The sequence below is a fragment of the Orcinus orca genome, chromosome 10, assembly GCF_937001465.1.
Source record: "Orcinus orca chromosome 10, mOrcOrc1.1, whole genome shotgun sequence".
NCBI lineage: Eukaryota > Metazoa > Chordata > Mammalia > Artiodactyla > Delphinidae > Orcinus > Orcinus orca.
The window spans coordinates 74,034,087-74,053,927 of record NC_064568.1 but is presented as its reverse complement, the minus strand read 5'-3'; the positions used below and the strand labels follow the sequence as shown (position 1 = coordinate 74,053,927).

Genomic DNA, 19,841 nt, shown 5'->3' with positions numbered 1-19,841 from the left:
ATTTTGTTGAGGATTTTTGTGTCTATGTTCATCAGTGATGTTGGCCTGTAATTTTCTTTTTTTGTGAAATCTTCGTCTGGTTTTGGTATCAGGGTGATAGTGGTCTTGTAGAATGAGCTTGGGTGTGTTCCTTCTAGAGGAATGTATTTTTTGCTTTATGCAAGTCTATACCACTTGACTTCTTCCATGATCAGTATTACTTCTATGCGAAAATTTTTCTCTTAAAATTAAGCAAAGGGCTTCCCTGGTGGCGCAGTGGTTGAGAATCTGCCTGCCAATGCAGGGAACACGGGTTCGGGCCCTGGTCTGGGAGGATCCCACATGCTGCAGAGCAACTAGGCCCGTGAGCCACAACTACTGAGCCTGTGCGTCTGGAGCTTGTGCTCCGCAACAAGAGAGGCCACGACAGTGAGAGGCCCGCGCACCGCGATGAAGAGTGGCCCCCGCTTGCCACAACTAGAGAAAGCCCACGCACAGAAACGAAGACCCAACACAGCCAAAAATAATTAATTAATTAATTAACCAAAGATAGAAACAGGGCAGAGGTAGAATAAATGGATCTTGGTGATGGCCTGCATGGGAAGGGGGTGCACAGAGAAGAGGGCTCATGATGGGTTGAGATTCTAAGTAAGGGTGACTATTCTCCACCAATAATGGGAACAGGGAACTTGGCTTAAAGAACAGGTTTGGGAGAGAGGTAAGTTCAGTTTGGGCCCAGGGAAACAGGTAGAGAGAAATGTCCTGTAGAAAAAGGGGAGCGTGAGTCTGAAGCTTGAGGTAGAGGCTGGAACTGGAGCTAATGCTTTGGGAACTGTCCACACTGAAGGGCCAGTTAGAGTCACATGAGGTAAGATGAGATTCCTGAGGGTGAGAAGAGGTCGAGAGAGGAAGGCCAAGGACAGAAGCCAGTGGAACAGCCATCTCTGGGGCAGGCAGAAGAAGGAAGCCACAACCAGGGATGGAGAAGGCCTGGTCAGAGAAGGTGGATACGGCGTACCATCACCAAAGGCAAGAGAGGAGAATTTGAAAAGGCAGATGTGGCCAGCAGTGTTAGCCACTGCAGAGCGGTCAAGGAAGACCAGGCATCTTCCTTGATGCCTCTAAGAAGAGGCTTAGTGATAAATGACCTTCTACAGTACTGCCTTCCCAGTACTTCTGAGTGCATCCCACAGGAGGAAATAATTTTTACATCACAACACCGAGTGAATTCAATTATTGTATCCCATTTTTACACCCTGTGTTGGAATAAGATATCCACATCCTTTGCAGTCACATCCTACTAGTGCTGCTGTTGGGTTTTGACATGTGACTTGCTTTGGCTGATAAAATGTTAATAGACCAACGCTTTTAAATGTGCTGGCATGATCTGGCGGGACTTCTTGTGCTCCTGCTACTGCATGGGAGCATGCTCTGGGGGCCAGCAGAGTAGACCCAAACCAGACCTACCACCTGGTGCCAAGCCCGCCTGAACTCAGCTAAGTCCAGCCAAGATCAGCCAAACCTCACCAACTTGCAGATCTGTGAGAAAAATAAATTGTTGTTGTGAGATTTGGGGTTTTTATGCCGCAGCACCACCCCCATAGTTGACATAAGCTAACATACCCAAACACATATCAAATATAATAAACAAAATTTTGTAAAACAATACTTACCCATGAGGTATACAATGTACTCAGATAGTATTTTATTGTTTCATATTTTTAAAATGATGGTTACAACCCACAATTTGAAAAGCACTGCTCTAGAGATATTGTTCTTATGGGTTTTTCTTGTTTTTGTTTTTGTTTTTTTACACTCCAACACACCTGAGGGATGTACCACACTGTATATCTACAACAGTGGCTCACTTACCATTTAACCTTAGGGAAACTACCTGACCTCCCTGAGCCTTGGTTTCCTAATCTGTGAAATGGGAACAATAATATCTGGCTAACAGAGTGGTCACAGAAGTTCAATAAGATAATGCATGCTAAGTGCTTAGCAAAGTGACTGGTACAGAGCAAGTATTTAATAAAAGCTGTTCTTTTCATTACTGAGAAATTTGGTGAGGAAAAGAAGGAACTAGGGCAATTCCAGAGGTCAGGACTTATCTCTTTAGGATGGGGAACCATGCTGAAGTTACGATATGGTGGAGTGTAACTGATGACACAAGGTCTAGGTAATGAAGAGGCAGGAATCAAACCAGCTGAGGGCTGAAAGCCCTGGAGCAGTGAGGCATTAAGCGCATCTCTGCTCAGCCTTATCTCCTCCATCACCTTCCTAGAGTCTTAAAAGGGATTCAGAGACCTGAATCTGTCACTAACTCCTTCTCCAATCCCACTCTAACTAGTTCCCTCCTCACACTTCTACGCTCAATACCTGAGTGTGAGTACCAGGCCAGCCAGCAGAGAATAATTAGTTGGCATCAAAGAGCAACACAGGGTCACATGAACAAGAGGTGGCCTCACCTCCTCTGAGCCCACATTCTCAACTTCCCCAGGAGGAAACTCCCTGGCAGTCCAGTGGTTAGGACTCCATGTTTTCACTGCTGTGGCCCGGATTCAATCCCTGGTTGGGGAACTAAGACCCCGCAAGCCACGCAGTGTGGCCAAAAAAAAAAAAAAAGTATTCAACTGCTCCACAAACCAGAGAGAAGGACCAGTGTCTGCCAGTTATCCCTGCCCAAGCACCCCCCAAGACTCCGGGAAGGCACATGGCTCCTTCCGATAAGCGAGGGAAGAAGGCACATCATTTATGGGCAAAAAGTAGGGAATGAGCATCAGAAGCAGGTTGTAAAAAAGGCTTCTTTATTGAGAGCAGCGAGTGTAAAAAAAAAAACCAAAACAAACAAACAAACAACAACAACAACAATAAAGGTGTGAGGCAGGGGTGGCCCACTGTCCCATCTCCTCCAGGACCCACCCCTACGTCCCATGCCCTCCCACCCCACACTGCAATTACATACAAAAGCCGCCCACGGTGCATACAAAAAGGGCGGGTTATATAGTGTCAAAAGCTCCTGAAAACTCCTTCATCTGCCAGGCACTTAGGATGAGAAAAGGAGAGAAGGGTGGGTAGGAGGCGCAGGTCTGGGTCAGCGTGCACATGTCCATGGTGGGGGTGGGGGTGGGGGGGGACTCGCTGGCTGGGTCCTCCATGATCCTAGTGCAGACCCCACAGTGGTCCCCAGAGGCCAGAACAATCCAGGACTTGAGTATATTAAGGAAATCCCCTTGAAGCCAGCTCACCTCCAGCCTAGCCCTCCCCCGATGAAGTTGGCAGGTGAGTGGCAGAACTGGACCTGGTGGAGGGGAGGGGACCCAGGCCAGAAATTGGGTTTACCTGAGGCACCCACACTGCCCCTGATGGGGGAAGGGGTGGTAGAGAAAGCTGCCCAGCCCAAAGCCCCAGTCACCCAGTCTGGGTCCAAATCAGCCTCCCCAAGGGCTGAGAGTGAGGAAGAGGAAGAAAGCCCAGGCCCTGCCTGACCTCAGCAGTGCCTGTGGTGCCCGGGCGGGGCCCTTAGGGCCCGAGAGGACCAGGATCTTGCCCATCATGCTGTGGGCACCCCTCAGGAGGTCCTCCCCTGCCCACGCCATCCTGAGGCACAGCCTGCCTGGGCTCCCTCCTCACGGCTTGTTATCCGCGGGGTTGTCTCCCAGGGTGTTGGCGATCTCGCTGAAGGAGGGCCGGTCCTTGGGGCTGAGGGCCCAGCAGCGCTGCATCAGCCGGTAGAGTTTGGAAGGGCAGCCCTCAGGCTGCGGGAGTCTGGCCTTCCCAGCCTGCAAGTCTGCAGAAAGACGGTGGGAAGAGGGTTAGTCAAAATATTTAACCACCTGTCCAATACTCTGTGGAGCCTGCAGTTCCCACAGGCAGCCACGTGAGGGAGACTCTGAGGGACGCTGGCCAGTGCGGATGAGCAAGGATTCAGGGAGTTTATAGAAAGCATCTTGCAAGCAAAGGGGAGGACTCCCCTGATCCCAGCTCTCTCTGGCTGGCGGGGGCAGGGTCCAAGCAGCACAAGAAGCAGCCAATACACAGGGGCTGAAGTGGGGTCAATAGGCAGGCACCAGAGTAGCTGGAGTGAATGCTGGGGACAAGGGCTATTTACCAACCAGTATGAAGGTATTTCGGTAATCTAACAAGTGGAGTGGCCACATCCACGTACGTGCTGATACCAGCCCTGAGAGAGGAGGGCGGGGGCTGAACTGGCCCCGGGACCCTGAGCAAGCTCTCCGCCTAGAGAACATCTGGAACCGTCTCTCGGAAACAGAGCTGCCTACCTGCCAGCACTTCGTCGTCTGCCTGCCCTCCGTGGGGCATTTCCCCGTGAGTGAACACTTCCCACATCAGCACGCCGAAGGCCCAGACATCAGACTTGGTGGAGAAGTCGCCCTCCAGGATGGCCTCAGGGGACATCCAGCGCAGCGGCACCCAGGCCTGGCGGAAGTGGTAGTACTCACTGTGGGACAAGAGGACACACAGGCATGGGGATGGGGGGGTGAGGGGCACAGCCTGGGATCCCCACCTCATCCCAGGTCTGGGTCTCATACCCAAGCTACAGCCCAGATTTTCTGTATCAAGGCATTCAGGGAAATTGGAAACATTTTTGCTTAGCAAGGGGTGGGGTGGGGGGGTTGTATACTGGATGAAACCTGGAGGCATCCACATGGGGTCTGACGGTTAAAAAGTTCCCTTAAGAATCAGACTTCGCCTAATGTCAATATTTAAAAGCTAATAATCGTACATACTTTCTATATTAGTTTAAAAGTGTGAAAAATGAACACGTTAAATGGAAAGAAATCTTAAAGAGCTTTACTAGTGATAACCCAATCATGACTAAAGCAACGGTCAGACAAACCAGGGTGAGTCAAAACTGGGATGACTCGAGGGGAAGCTCCCGGAGGCACCAGGTAATGTACATTCCAGCACGATCTCTGGCTACGGGGGCTGAGCTTTAAGTCTTAGCCTTAAAAATAACTACTGAATTCAGGAAGTTACAGAGAGAACCATATGAAGAGTTAAATTCTATAGAAAACTACATAAAGTGTGACTAGTTTCTTTTGAAAAAGGTTTATAATTTTTTTATCACTAGAGAAAATGTGTAAGATGAGGGAGCTGTGGTCCACTGGCTGGGACGCCTACTGCACCCTTGGGAGAGGGTGGGAAGGTTCTGCCCCTCCAGGGGCCTCCAGCTTTGGACTAAGCCCTTTCCCACCCCCCCAGCTGTGTCTGCCCTCTGCCCCTCGCCCACTCCACCTGTGCCCCCTACCTGTTGTACACGTCCTTGCTGAGCCCCAGGGCCGACACCTTCACCTGTCTCTGAGCGCTGACCAGGCAGTTTCGAGCGGCCAGGTCCTTGTGCACAAAGCGGTTGTTGGACAGGTGCTCCATTCCCAGGGCCACTTGGGTACACAGAGCCACCTGGAACGAGAAAGGGGGCTGTCAGAGCACATCAGGACTGGGGTACTGGCGGACCGCCCTTGACACAGCTCTTGGTGGGGTCTCAGCACCATTAATGTGATGCTGAAGGAAGCCCCAAAACAAAGGCACAACAGCCTGTTCCCTTCTCTGTAAAATGGGAATAACAGGACCTGCGCCTCCTGGGTTGTTGGAAAACTGAATTGAATGAAATAAAGTTTTCGGCCCCACTCCCATGCACAGCAGGTGCTAGATTAAGTGAGTGGCAGGTGGGGTGGGGAGACCACACAGTGACCACCTGCTGAGTGAAAAACAACTGGGCAGTAAGTATAGCTCACATCTTTATGGGCTGCTCCTCTTTTTTTTTTTTTTACTTCAAAGTTACATATTTTCTACTAGTTGCATTTCATAAAAAACAAAATAAACAATCATATATATCTATATATAAAATATATGTGTGAGCGAAGGTAGAAAGAGACACACACACACACACACACACACACACACAGGTTGCCTCTAAGGGTAGCTGGAGGCCAGAGAGAAAAGGTAGGGAAACTTTTGGTTTATATTTTGGTGTGAACTACATATAGAAAAGTTCATAAAATATGTCTACTTTCACGAATAACTATAACGCCCACACCCAGGTAACAGTCACCAAGTTAAAAAAAGAAACCAATGATAGGCCCCCAGAAGCTCCTCACTGGCTTCTTCCCCATCACAAATTCTCCTCTCTCCTCAAGAGGTAATCACTATCCTGACTTGTATGAAAATAATGTCTTGTCTGTTCTTTACAGTTTTACCGCTGATGCGTATGTTCCTAAACAAACAATACGATTCCATTTTGCCTGTTTTAGAGCCAGATAAGGCTGCAATCATACAAATACGTATATTCCTTTGTGCCTTGATTCTGTCACTTAACATTGCAAGGTTCATCCTTTTTTTGGGATATCATTGTACTGAGTTCTTTCTCATCATAAACACATCATAATTTATTCCTTCTAATGTCAGTGGAAATTTGTTTCCCCCGCCCCACGCCAGATTTTCACTTTTAAGAACAGTGCTGGGCAACTACTGAGCCCACGTGCCACAACTACTGAAGCGCCTAGAGCCCGTGCTCCACAACAAGAGAACCCACCACAATGAGAAGCCCACGCACCGCAACGAAGAGTAGCCCCCGCTCGCCACAACCAGAGAAAAGCCCGCGTGCGGCAACGAAGACCCAACGCAGCCAAAATTAAAATTAAAAAAAAAAAAAAAAAGAACAGTGCTGGGTACTTCCCTGGTGGCACAGTGGTTAGACTCCGAGCTCCCAATGCAGGGGGCCCGGGTTCGATCCCTGGTCAGGGAACTAGATCCTACATGCATGCCACAACTAAGGAGCCCACGTGCCACAACTAAGAAGCTGGCAAGCCTCAACTAAGGAGCCCACAAGCCACAATTAAGGAGCCCACCGGCCACAACTAAGACCCGGCACAACTAAATAAATAAATAAATAAATAAGAGCATGACCTCTCTCTTCCTCCCTCCCTTCCTCCCTCCCTCCCTCTTTAAAAAAAAAAAACAGTGCTGTTATGAATGTTCTTATGAGTGTATATATGCATGAGTTTCTCTAAGATACCTCGTGGGGGGTCATGGACTGTGAGTAGCTCTAGCATTACAAAATAATGCAATACTATTTTCCAAAGTGTAAGAGAGTTGGGGAGATTTTTCACTGATACCTTTTAAAAGTTTTTGAGCCATGTGAACGTATTACATATAATACATTATATAACATATTAAGTGTAATTATAATTAAGAAATATTAACATTTAAAAAATATACACCAATGCGCTGAACGAATATCAACTGAGCATCTACTATACACCACATACAATTGGGTGCTGATGGAATATGACAGGGATGGCAAGACTGGGCTCCTGGTGAGAGGGCAGTCTAGAAGGGAGGTAAGAATTGTACCTGCAGAAGGGTGTCACCAATTGGGGGAAGGTGAGCCATGCCAAACAGAGGTAAAATCGGAGCACCAGGAGAGTGCCTGTGAAGACCAATGGTCCCTATGCCTCTGTCACCTTATCCAATCCTTGGGAGCAACACCAAGGGACACAGGACATGTAGCATTTCCTTGTGTGTAAAAACAAGGCAAACAGAAATGCAAAGAGGTCCGCGTGGAAGGTTATTTAACAAGTTACTGGCCAGCTGTGTATTTCTTCCAGCACACAGACTCACTTTCAGGATCCATAAGGGAGAAGCCACCCACCACATACTAAATCACGGAGAGACAAACGTGGCTAAGGACCAGTATCATGGGTGACCAAGAAAATACCAATCAAGACCTGACAAGGTATCATTTGCCACACATCTGATTGCAAAAGGTCAGAAGTCGGCCTCTAACCTACCTCCAATGGTTCAGAAAAATGCATAATAATAATAATATACAGACACAGAGAATAATAAAGCAAATGGGGCATGAATCTGGCTAAAGGGTTTGTAGGAGCTCCTTGAACCATTCTTACGGTCTTTTAAGTTTGAAATATCAAAGTGAAACAAACATACACACATACATACACACGTCAATAAAAAGATTAAAAAAATAACAATAAGTAAGTAAAAGCAGCCTGTGTGTGGACCAATGACAGTATGTCACCGATTAACCAAGATTATGGTTTATCTGATTCTATGTCCCTGAAGTTCAAAAAGGAACAAAGGTGAATGTGAGCGGTAGAAGGGCTGCTCCCACATTACCCAGGGCAAGGAGGAGACCAAGCAGTCAGAGAGAAGGGGGTGGGAACACTTGTTGTGCACCTACTGTGTGCCCGGGCCCTGAGCCAAGATAGCTGCTCCCCTTCTTGCTCTCTGTGAGGTGGGCTCCTCCTCAGCTTTGCCCACAGTCCCAGCCGAATGCCAAAGCCTGGCTCTTTCCTCAACACTGCAGCTGCCTTTCCTGGGTCACCTCACTGTGGATGGGGGCACAGGAAGGGCTGTCTGCCATCAGTGACCCCAGGGGTGGGGTGCTGGCTGTGGACTGGCCCTTCGGCATCCCTGGCTGGCTCCGAGCAGCTTCACCGGCCTGGCTCCCAGGGTCACGGAAAGGCCAGGAGAGGAGCTGAGTCCAAACACTGGGAGAGGGGTCACTCCAAAAACAGATCTTCTCAATCTGTGTGCTCTGACCAGTGAGATCCCTGCAGGCCCCACTGCCTCCACTGGAGAGTTGCTAATTGTGGTCACAACCTACTAGTATGGCATAAAACCCATTTAGTGAATCTTAACCAGCATTTTTTTTTTTAAAGGAATAGAAAATATCAGAGTATCACACATGGTAAGGATAACTATCATTCATGGAACTTTTTTCATTTTTTAAATATACACGTCTGGGACTTCCCTGGTGGCGCAGTGGTTGAGAATCCACCTGCTAATGCAGGGGACAACGGTTCAAGCCCTGATCCGGGAAGACCCCACATGCCGAGGAGCAACTAAGTCCGTGTGCCACAACTACTGAGCCTGCGCTCTAGAGCCCGCGAGCCACAACTACTGAACCCACGTGCCACAACTACTGGAGCCCGTGCGCCTAGAGCCTGTGCTCTGCAACTAGAGAAGCCACCGCAATGAGAAGCCCATGCACCGCAATGAAGAGCAGCCACCACTCGTCACAACTAGAGAAAGCCCGCACGCAGCAACAAAGACCCAACGCAACCAAAAATAAATTAATTAATTTTAAAAAAGTGATACTTTTCAAAAAAAAAAAAAAGTGATACTTTAGAATATTTAAAATAAATAAATAAATATGCACGTCTGTGTTGCATTGTGATGTAAAATGTGCTCTCTTTTCTTTTTTTTTTTTTTTTGCTACTGTGGGTCTCAGTCAAAAAAAGTTTAAAAACAATGGTCTACACCTGCGCTGTCCAAAACAGTAGCCCCCTAGACCCGTGTGGCTATTTCAGTTAATTAAAACTTAATAAAATAAAAAACTCAGCTCCTCCGTCTCTCTAGCCACATGCTAAGTCCTCAGTAGCCACGTGGGGCTGGTGACCACTGCACTGGACAGCACAGGTATGGAATGTTTCCACCACCTATTCTATTCAGTTCTATTAGGCAGCACTGATCCCAACCACAACCAGTCTGGACCCATTACATATCCAACATATCGACTGACACTGCATATGCAGACGGGCTGAATGCGGGCCACTACCAAGAGTTAGGGGAAATCTCATCTTTTTGGTGCATTTTCTTTATCAAAAGTGAAGCCACGGGCTTCCCTGGTGGCGCAGTGGTTGGGAGTCCGCCTGCCGATGCAGGGGACGTGGGTTCGTGCCCCAGTCTGGGAAGATCCCACATGCCGCGGAGCGGCTGGGCCCGTGAGCCATGGCCGCTGAGCCTGCGCGTCTGGAGCCTGTGCTCCGCAACGGGAGAGGCCACAACAGTGAGAGGCCCGCCTACCGCAAAAAAAAAAAAAAAAACGAAATGCCAGGGCATTGTCCAGCCTTGCCCCGTTGTCCGTAAGGGGCAGACAAAGGCTTTTGTAACAAGCCCTCATCAGACTTGGCTTTCCCCTCAGCCTGCCCTCTCTGCTCTGGCTCACAAGCTAAACAATCTGCTGCTAGTCATGGGAACAGAAGACAGAGGTCTTGGCCCAGTGACTAACTTGCTATCTTTCCAGAGAAGCAGTGCTTCTGGAAATACTGGCTAAGCGAGGACAGTAAAAGGGAATTCTGTTAACCCAAGCCAGTTAAGTGTTTCCTTACTGCTGGGCAAGCCGCCATCAGATGGCCACGGGATTAATTTTCAAATGCTGTTATAAACACCTGCACTTTGGTAAAGACCACATCCACCTCTCCTTTCCACCTTTAACACCCTGGGGGCTCGCCCAAGTTCTGGCTAAGCCACCGTGATGCTTCCCTGCTCTTCCCAAACAGGCTGCTGCTTCCTATCCGGCATCTGACTGCTTAAAGCAAAGCGTTGTCCACCAGGTGTGCTAAGCGGCCCCCGCTCCTGGTCCCATCATTAGCTTGCAGGTGATCCATGGAGAAATCACAGGTTACAGTGCTCCAACTTCAATATCTCCATTATCTTATCAGCTACTCTAACAAGCATCACCTACAATTATGCCACCACCCAGGGCCTGTGTCTTTGATTGCTATCACGATCCCACAGCTATCCTGGAATCCTCCTGAGGCTCCTCCCCGTCCAGGCACAGCACACTCATTCCGGCTCTAGCTGGCCAGGGAGCACCCTGCTTACCACTCCACCTCCCTTTAAAAACTGAACGTTGGGCTTCCCTGGTGGCGCAGTGGTTGAGAGACCGCCTGCCAATACAGGGGACAAGGGTTCGTGCCCCAGTCTGGGAAGATCCCACATGCCGCGGAGTGGCTGGGCCCATGAGCCATGGCCGCTGAGCCTACGCGTCCGGAGCCTGTGCTCCGCAACGGGAGAGGCCACGCCAGTGAGAGGCCCGCGTACCGCAAAAAAAAAAAAAAAAAAAAAAAAAACCTGAACGTTTTCTCCTTCTATTCCCCCAGAACCCTAGGAATATAAAGTGGCACAGCAGCTCACTAAATTATTAGCGCCAGAAAGCATCTACAAATTTTAATATAGCTTTCCTAAGAATTTTCATTTTCATGGAATCCCCCAAAAGAAGTGTTTTTCAAACTACTGATCGAGACCCATATGGGTCTCAAAACCAATTTAGTGGGTTAAAAAAAAAAAAAGGATAGGATAGGAAATATTAAGTGCATCAAATACAGGGTTGTGAAAGATTAATTTTAGTTGTGTGTGTGTGTATGTGTGTGTTTGCTGGGCCATGATGTAAAATGCATTTTTTTAAATAAATTTATTTATTATTTTTGGCTGCGTTGGAGTCTTCGTTGCTGCGTGCGGGCTTTCTCTAGTTGCGGCGAGCAGGGGCCACTCTTTGTTGCGGTGTGCGGGCTTCTCATTGTGGTGGCTTCTCTGGTTGCGGAGCACAGGCTCTAGGCACAAGGGCTTCAGTAGTTGTGGCTCGCGGGCTCTAGAGCGCAGGCTCGGTAGTTGTGGTATACGGGCTTAGTTGCTCTGTGGCATGTGGGATCTTCCTGGACCAGGGCACAAACCCATGTCCCCTGCATTGGCAGGAGGATTCTTAACCACTGCGACACCAGGGAAGCCCTAAAATGCATTTCTTATAGGAGACTTTAACCAAAACCATTACAAAGCCACTATCCTACTCCTGGGCTCCTTGAACCTTAATGAGCTTAAGAATCAGCTGGAGAGCTTGTTTAAAAAAGGCGGATCCGGGCTTCCCTGGTGGCGCAGTGGTTGAGAGTCTGCCTGCCGATGCAGGGGATACGGATTCGTGCCCCGGTACGGGAAGAGCCCACATGCCGCAGAGCGGCTGGGCCCGTGAGCCATGGCCGCTGAGCCTGCGCATCCGGAGCCTGTGCTCCCCAACGGGAGAGGCCACAACAGTGAGAGGCCCGCATACCGCAAAAAAAAAAAAAAAAAAAAAAAAAAAATTGCAGATCCTCAGACCCCACTCTCACAGATTCCGCAAGTCTGAGGTACGGTCCATAAATCTCCAATTTTTTTTTTTAAAGCAATGCCCTTCCCCCACCATCCAATGCAGAATATTGTCCTTGGAGAGTATGAAACCCAACTTACTGAATTTTCCCCATCAAGTTCAAGACACTTGGGCAAAAAAGTGTGGAGAGATCTTCAGCAACAGTGGTGACGACTCTCAACCAAAGAGAGTCCCTCGGATCACGTGATGGAAATAACTTCCCGTCACCTGCCTACGCCCCTGTCCCAGCCAAAGCAACATACCTAAACTCCTCTTCTTCCCACCATTCACCTACTTCTTGTCCTTGAGACTTGAACTCGAATGCCTTTCTCTACCAGGAGACCTTCTTTGTTAACCACACTGTCTGTCCACCTAAAGGACGTGGACGTCTTCAACGTCTCTTATTTTATGTCTCTCACTTGCTTTCTGTGTCTTACCTGAAGTCTGTAAGGCACACGCCATACTCACTTACCCAAGCTCTCCCACTAGATCCTAAGTGCCCCAAGGACAGGCACAGTCTCAATTTTGCATCCCCAAGGGCCCATCATGCCAGATTCACTGGCTCCACGCGTGCCCTGATTTGCGAGCTCTGGGGTCCTGACATCCCACAAAGCTGGAGAAGCACGTCCTGTCCTGTGGCTTTCCATATACAGCCATAGCAGACAATCCTGTGGATTCTCGGAGATGGAGGCAGGGGAACCATGTCAGGAGGTCAGTTCACACGCGGAGGATGAAGAAACGCGCTCAGGGCCACGCCCAGCCCCGAAGGCCCCTAGACGCCCAGGCTGCCTGCTGCTCCTCCAGCTCAGCGTCCAAGGCAGGCGACAGAAGGCCTGCTCCAGCGGCCAAAGTGAAGGGCAGCTCTTCTCTCCGAAAGCAACATGGCCACACAAAGGCACTCACAGGCTCCATGACTGGGACAAGTCACCTAATCTCTCTAAACTTTGGCGTCTTCACCCACAACTCGGACAGCGACATGTATCGCAGAGGATCACCGTGATCGCTGAGGTAAGTACTTACACGGGGCCTGGCCCACAGGATGCCTTCAACCAGTGCACTGCTGTTAGGTAACTGCCCTGGGTCCTGGCCCACCTTGGGGGCCTTGACCAGCCCCCGTCCTCACCTTCTGCTTCGTGCTGAGGGGCTGCGACTTCAACTTTTCATCCTTGCTCTTGGAAATCCTCAGGAACTGTTTGAGGTCTCCCTGAGGAAAAGCCAAGCGTCTCTGTCAAGTCAGAGTCCAGCCGGTATCTCCAAAGCATCCAACCCAGCAGGTGCTCACAAGGTACCCGCCCCGGGGGGATGGTGGGTGGGTGGGGGGGTTGAGGAGCTCTGACCTGAACGCCCAATCCCCAGCCCAGACCCCCTCCCATGGGGAGTGTCCAGTGGGAATTAAAAACTATAGGAAGTGCCTCCTAGAAGCTCTCACGTCGGAAAGGGAGGAGGACGGTCATTGTGACCCTCAGGGGAGGCCCCAGATGGGCAGGTGAGGAAGCCCCTGCCCTGAGGGAGCCAGGAGAGGAAAACCCCACAGCCCCCAACCCTCCGTCTTCACGGGGTCTTCACGGACCCCAGACAGGAAGGCTGTGTCCTCCAGACATAACAAAGAGGGGACACCAGCAGCAAAAACATGCACAAAGTGCTCACGAGCACTCGCTAACGGAAAGACGAGGGTCACTCCGCCCCCTTCCTGCCCCGAGCTGGGGAGTTTGACAAGCAGCAGCTCCAAGACCAAGGGGATTAGGCCTAGATGGGCGAGGGAATGAAGGGTGAGGGGTGGAGCTGGGTGTGCCAAGCAGGGTGGAAAGAGAAGGCTAGTGGCTGGGTTAACACTGTCCCTCAAGTGGTGCGGGCTGCAGGGAAAGAAGGAAAGCCAGTTTCTGAGCAGCGGGCAGAGGGAGAAGCCGGAAGAACCTGGGCCCCACCCCCAGACCTGGGGCTGGCAGACGGGGTGCGGGTCAACGAAAGGTGGGTGTCGGAGAGCTGGGGGGACAGGAGGCTGAGCATCTCAAGGTGGTGACAGCAGGTTCCCACGGTGCCCCCCGCCCCCCAGGTCAGAGCACTGCCCAGCCCGAGACAAGCAGGGCCCCGGCCAGCAGCATACCAGGTCCACATACTCCAGCACCATGTAGTGGGGCTCGGCCTCCCGGCACAGTCCCAGCAGCCTCACTACGTTGGCGTGGTTCAGCTTCCCAAACATCTCGAACTCCCTCCGGAAGTCCAGCTGCTGCTGCTCGTCCCGGCTCTGCAGGCTCTTCACAAGCACCAGGGTCTCTGGCACCCCCTCCTCCAAGCCCTGCGCCTTTGCCAGGAACACCTCCCCAAACTCGCTCTTCCCTGCGGGCACACGTCTGAGTCGGCCAGCAGCCTTCCCCCGAGCAGAGAAAGCCCCTGACTTGGGAGGCACCTGGCCTGTGTCACACAGCAGGGAGTCTCTCTGCTCCACCCACCTGGACCGGGCGGTGGCCCCAGCTGTGTGGATGACCCTGAGCAAACCACTTCCCCTTCTGCCCTGGGCCTGGCAGTTGCTAACAGTGAAATAAAGGGGTCAGATTAATAGTACTTTCTAGAGAGTGGTCTGTATGAGAATTTTAGGTCACTCACCATAAATAGATCTTAGTTCTACATTCTAACCTACGCTCAGAAAACATTTAACTAGCACAGATCCGTAACTTTCAGAGTTATTCCTAAAACAAAGCTAACTTTAGTTGATTTCTTTTTAAAGGTGAGGGAGAGTCAATCTAAATAAAACATCAAGTGAATAATACACAGGAATGACAAAATCTGTGGAGGTGGGGTGTGGACAACAGGTGGGGGACACACTGGACCGGGCCTCTCCAAAGCTCCCTCCATTTCTGATGTTCTGGGCCTCAGGGACTCCAGAGCCACCAGCCCTGGCACAGCCCCAAGACAGACCAGAGCCTGTAGTTAAGCAGGGGTGATGATGGCCAAGGCAACACACCCAGTGTGGTGATGGGCTGCAGGCTGGCCCGAGGGAAGTGCATCTTGTCACTTGTGCTGTGGCGTTTGTTGGTGGCCGCGGAGCTGGAGCCCAAGCTGGTCAAGGCCACTTCCTCTTGGATCTCTGCTGAGGGCTGTCCGTTCTGCAGAGGGCCACCTGGGAAGAAGGGGCAGGGAGGGTGTCAGGATAAGACCTGACACTCTGGCCACCATGGCGGGGACTGCAGTTCTTTTCCACAATCTCCCACTTCCACCAAAGGGGTCCAATCCTGGGGTCCCGCACAAAATCCACACACAATCCAACCGATGAACTGATGGGGCTGGGGCGAGGGAGACAGGCATCCCTTAGGGTATGACCACTTATTGACACAGCCGATTACAACTTTTGAAATGGAAAAAACTGCACAAGTCTTATCTGAGTCAATGGTCCCTGGACAGCATGGTGACATAAGGGTTTTTGCTTTCATAGGGTCTCCTACAGGCACAAAGGGAAAATCACAACAAGGGAAACCCAGGCCCTGCTCCTGAACTCCTAAACTGAGAGGGGAGACCCAGCAATGTCCCCAGGGGGCTCCCAGTCAGAGGAGAGAATGGCAGGAGGAGGGAAACAGGCAGACAGATCGCCCCTGGGGAAACTCAAAGACTAATGGGGGGAGACAAGGTGTGCAAAGAAACATGAACACATGTACTTAAATTATGTCTGTGGTTTCGAACTGCAGGGAGAAGGCAGGGAAACGTAGGAGGCTGGCCCAAGAGGCTCCAATGAGCAAGATGTAAGCCAGGTTGCGCAGAAGCCAAGGCCCAGGGAATCGGCCAACTCCAGGCTTCCAGCTGGGATTGGGACAGGGGGGCGGTGGGGGAAGGGGAGGGGGGCGGTGCGGAGCGGCTCTGCTCTGGCTCCAGCAGTTCCCTCCAGCGCCACAGCGCTGTCCTCCGTGGCCACGGGAGGGCGCTCAGCACCTGCGCACAGCACCGCCTCCCTCTTCCTGGGCCTCCCTCCTCCAGGGCCCCTCACCGTTGAGGCACTCCATCTCTGGCTCCTCGCCCTCCGGCTGCTTCTGAAGCCGCTTGGCCTTGCAGCGCTTCTTGCAGTAGAACATGAGGCCCAGCACGGCAATGATGTAGGCCACGGCGGCGCCCACCGACAGCCCAATAGTCTGGATCATCTTGTAAGGTGGAGGGCTGCCCAGGCCCTCCGACTCCTCCAGCACCGGCTTGTCTGAGAGACATACAGATAGGTGTGAGCAGGGGCCGCTGAAGCAAGCCCAGCCCTACTTCTCTACTGGCTGCTCCCTACTGCACACATAAGACAACCTCCCAGACACTTGGCCTGACCAAGCCAGAGCGACCCAGGGAGGGTCACCACCAGCAATGGCATCAACAAGGGCCAGGTCCTCAGGGCCCCACCAAGGCCAGAGGGAGCTCTGCAGGAGTTGAGGCCAGTGATTCCCAAGCTGGCTCTGCATCTGGACACGAGGCCGGGGACACACCTAAGAGGCACATCTGTCGGCCCCACCACAAACCCACACTGTTTGCTAACAAGCTTCCTTAATGACTTAACATCATGAGTCAGGCTCTGAAGAGCTGCATCTGGGAACTTTTGGTTTAGAATACCAGCCATCGCCCAGCACAGAGTGGTTCTTCAAGAAAAGTATTGGTAGGGACTTCCCTGGCGGTCCAGTGGTTAGGGCTCTGCACTTCCACTGCAGGGGGCATGGGTTCAATCCCTGGTCAGGGAACTAAGATCTTTCATGTGTGGCATGGCCAAAAAAAAATAAAATAAAAAAAGAGAAACGTATTTGCAGAAGGGATCTTCTAGTCCAGGGGCTTTCAGTGGCCTCGGGTCCCATGGAGAAAGAGATGCCTGGAGGGAGAGAGGCCCAAGAGGGAGGCCATGCAGGATTCCCCAACTCTCACACACACCCAGTGGCTTCAACCAAGGAGGCTGTCACTTCACCTTACTCATTTAAAGTTCCACATAAAACTTTGTCTAGAAAACCAGTTCTGCTGCTAAACCAAAAAAAGTTTGAAACCTCTCATTTAAACCACGCCCACCTTACAGACAGAGAAAAAAGCCCCTGGGGAGGAAATAACACCTGCAAGGGCACAGAGGTGGTTAACAAGAGAGGCCAGACCCAAACTCCAAGTCCCTGACCCTAGTCAGGGTGTTTCACCTGACACACCATCCTCTCTGGGCCTCCAGGGTAAAGGAAACTTGTGCTGCTGCTTCCTGGCCTGATCCCCTCCCTGCCCACCCAGGGACCTGTAGGGAGACCTGGGAGGAAGCATTTTAGGACAAGGGCACCATCCCCTGACTTCCCCGGAACAGGCACACATCCACTAGCCGTGGAATGTTTAAGGGAGAGCCCAGGTCCAGGCAAGGAACCTGAGACTGACGGTGAGGTGGCCCGGTGGAGGGGACACAGCTGAATGCCTGCGCCCACCGCAAAAATGGTTTCGTGCCTTCTGTGTACAGGGGCCGATGAGCACAAGGATGAGAAAGAAGTGAGGTGCCCCCACTTCCTGTGCAGGACACCCTCCGGGTCCCATACCCACGACATAGAGGGGGGCCTCCGTGTGCTTGATGTTGCAGCTGTTGCCCGCGATGCAGGTGTAGCGGCCCGAGTCCTCGGGGGCAACATCGTGGATCACCAGGGAGCCGTTCTGGAAGATGTGCATCCTGCCAGGAGAGAAGTCACAGCGTTGCCCACCAGGCCAGCTCCAGGGAGACTGGGCTGCAGGAGAGGCAGGGTGGGTGTGGGAAGGAGACAGCCTACCTGGGTCCCAGCTTGGTGGGGTCCAGGATACGGTCTTTGCCCTTCCACTGAATGAGTGGCTTGGGGTCCCCCTGGGCCTCGCACCGCAGCAGGGCCGTGTGGCCCTGGTACACGGTCGTGCGCTCCGGCTCCACCTTGAAGGTGATGAACACTGGATGGGAAGAGCCCGGTGAGGGGCAGGGAGCACTGAGCAAAGGGGCTGGCGGGGTGCAGGCAGCTGCCCCACAGGGCCCGCCAGCCCCAGCCCCAGCCCCCTGCACGGTCGCACCTGCCACGGTGAGCTGGACGTGGGCACGGATCTGACCCTGCAGCCCATTGGAGGCAATGCAAGTATAGTTGCCGGCATCATTGCGGGTCACCCTGGAGAAGTGCAAGGTCCCAGCGTTGTCCGTCACCCACTCTGGAAGGCTGCTCCCATCTACAGGGGCAACATTGGGGAATGATGGGATGGACCAGAGTCCCATGAGTGGCCAGCAAAGCCCTCAGTCACTCACCTCTACTGAAAAACACGGCATCGCTCCTGGCTATTCACAGACAATATCCAAACGCCTGAGCCAGGCATTGGGAGTCCCTATTACTTACTCCTTTTCTAATTTTTCAGTCTCACATCCTTCTATTGCCCTGTATAACGTTCCACTTCCACCAAACTGGACTTCTGGTTGGGCTTGGAATTTGCCTTGCTCTCACCCTCACTGCCTGTCACTCTCCACTCCTAGAACCCATTCCTGCTCTTTGCCATCGTCCCACCCATTCTGAGTCCCACCCCCCACAGACAGCTCCCCCAGACACCTGAGCAGAGACAGCCCACTTGCTGCTCAGAATCTACAACCCCCCTCTCTCTCACTGTTAATGGGAATGTAAAAACCTTTTAAAAAACAATTTGGCCATTTGCATCAAGGGTTGTAAAAATGTGCATACCCTTTTATACATAATTATTCCATTTCTGGGAATCTTTCCCAAACGAAATAAACCCAAGTCCAGAAAAAACTCTGCCTCAAGATGTTTATTGCAGCAATAAAAAGACAGAGAGAGAGAGAGAGACAGAAAGAGGCAGAGAAAGGGAGGGAGGAAGGGAGGGTGGTTAACAACCCAAATGTCCAACATTTAGGGGATATTTAAGTAAATTACAGTGAATCCAATCATTGGAATATTATTGCAATCATCAAAACCAATGTTTATGTACAAAACCACGGGGAAATGCTTGATAATGTTAAGTAAAAAAAGATAAAATTACATACAGTTATCTGCATCTTCCATTTCTATAGTAAGCATGACTCAACTCATGGAAGTATAATAAGTGAAAATTATATGTACAGTAAAACTGCTATGTAAAAACAAAAAGATGTACACACAAAAAGGTACACACCCAGAGATGACTGATGGTGGGATTATGCATTATTTTCTGCCAAAATTTTCTAAAGGATTACTTTTACATTGGAAAGGATGACTATTTTGAAAAGAGGGAAAGGACTTTACGGCCCTGTCTGGACCAATCCAATCATTTGTTGCCTTGAGTCGTCTTATATGTTGTCTAATGCTGTAACCTGACCTCTTTTGTGTCTGGCTTTTTTTTTTCTAACTGGACCATAAATCGGCCCCTACATTTCTTGTCTATCCCAAAGTTTGGGGCACTCAGCTCGTCCTCAGACAGGCATACATCTGACCAGTGGACTGCCTGCTGCCCCCCACCCCATGCTCACACAGTACCCACCTGCCCGGACCCACTTAATAGTGGGCTTCTCTCGGCCTGTGGCTGAGCAGGGAACCGTGGCCTCCTTGTCAAACTCCATGCACTGCTGTGGCCGGGGCGGTGGTGTGAACTTGAGCTTTTCTGTTTCAGTAGCAGAAAAGGGGAGGAATTGAGGCGGCAGGCCTGAAGATTCTGGACGCTGCTGCTCCCTCCCTGGTCCTCTCCTGCCCAGGAGGCCAGGCGCCAGCTCACCCAGCACTTGGACGCGGGCCTGGGCCTCGATGCTGCCAGCAGGGGTGCTGCTCACGCAGCGGTACCACGTCCCGTCGTACACCTCCACGCTGTTGATGCGCAAGGTCCCGTTCTTGAAGACCTCGAACCGCGAGTCCTGCAGCACAGAAGATGCGCCTGAGAGCAGGTCTCGGCCTACCCCCCACCATCATCTCCCTGGGGGACAGCCTCGGGGTGGGGGGAAGCGAGCCTTGGA

At 51.4% G+C, this 19,841-nt stretch overlaps 1 protein-coding gene and 1 long non-coding RNA gene across 4 annotated transcripts in view; one reads left to right on the top strand and one right to left on the bottom strand.

The window, feature by feature from the left end:
* Positions 1 to 2,765: 2,765 nt before the first annotated feature.
* The window catches only part of PTK7 (protein tyrosine kinase 7 (inactive)), a 60,039-nt gene continuing 42,963 nt past the window's right edge, over positions 2,766 to 19,841 (bottom strand). The window contains exons 9-20 of one of the 2 annotated variants that reach the window (XM_004267570.4): positions 19,607 to 19,742; positions 19,376 to 19,495; positions 17,933 to 18,082; positions 17,665 to 17,815; positions 17,440 to 17,567; positions 15,903 to 16,106; positions 14,889 to 15,044; positions 14,031 to 14,263; positions 13,050 to 13,130; positions 5,252 to 5,403; positions 4,263 to 4,441; positions 2,766 to 3,769 (exon numbers count right to left, since the gene is read on the bottom strand). In XM_004267570.4, coding sequence (XP_004267618.1) covers positions 3,609 to 3,769; positions 4,263 to 4,441; positions 5,252 to 5,403; positions 13,050 to 13,130; positions 14,031 to 14,263; positions 14,889 to 15,044; positions 15,903 to 16,106; positions 17,440 to 17,567; positions 17,665 to 17,815; positions 17,933 to 18,082; positions 19,376 to 19,495; positions 19,607 to 19,742 — 1,851 coding nt within the window. In that variant the 3' untranslated portion in view covers positions 2,766 to 3,608. The remainder of the gene's footprint in view (positions 3,770 to 4,262; positions 4,442 to 5,251; positions 5,404 to 13,049; positions 13,131 to 14,030; positions 14,264 to 14,888; positions 15,045 to 15,902; positions 16,107 to 17,439; positions 17,568 to 17,664; positions 17,816 to 17,932; positions 18,083 to 19,375; positions 19,496 to 19,606; positions 19,743 to 19,841) is intronic. The other variant, XM_049693666.1, reaches the window with a different exon arrangement.
* On the top strand, positions 12,783 to 17,608 carry LOC125960318 (uncharacterized). 2 transcript variants are annotated; one of them, XR_007469888.1, is made up of 3 exons: positions 12,783 to 12,934; positions 13,113 to 13,200; positions 17,481 to 17,608. It is a non-coding gene; the product is annotated as an uncharacterized LOC125960318 (long non-coding RNA). The 2 variants fall into 2 exon arrangements; XR_007469887.1 differs by having other exon boundaries at positions 13,113 to 13,211; positions 17,481 to 17,606.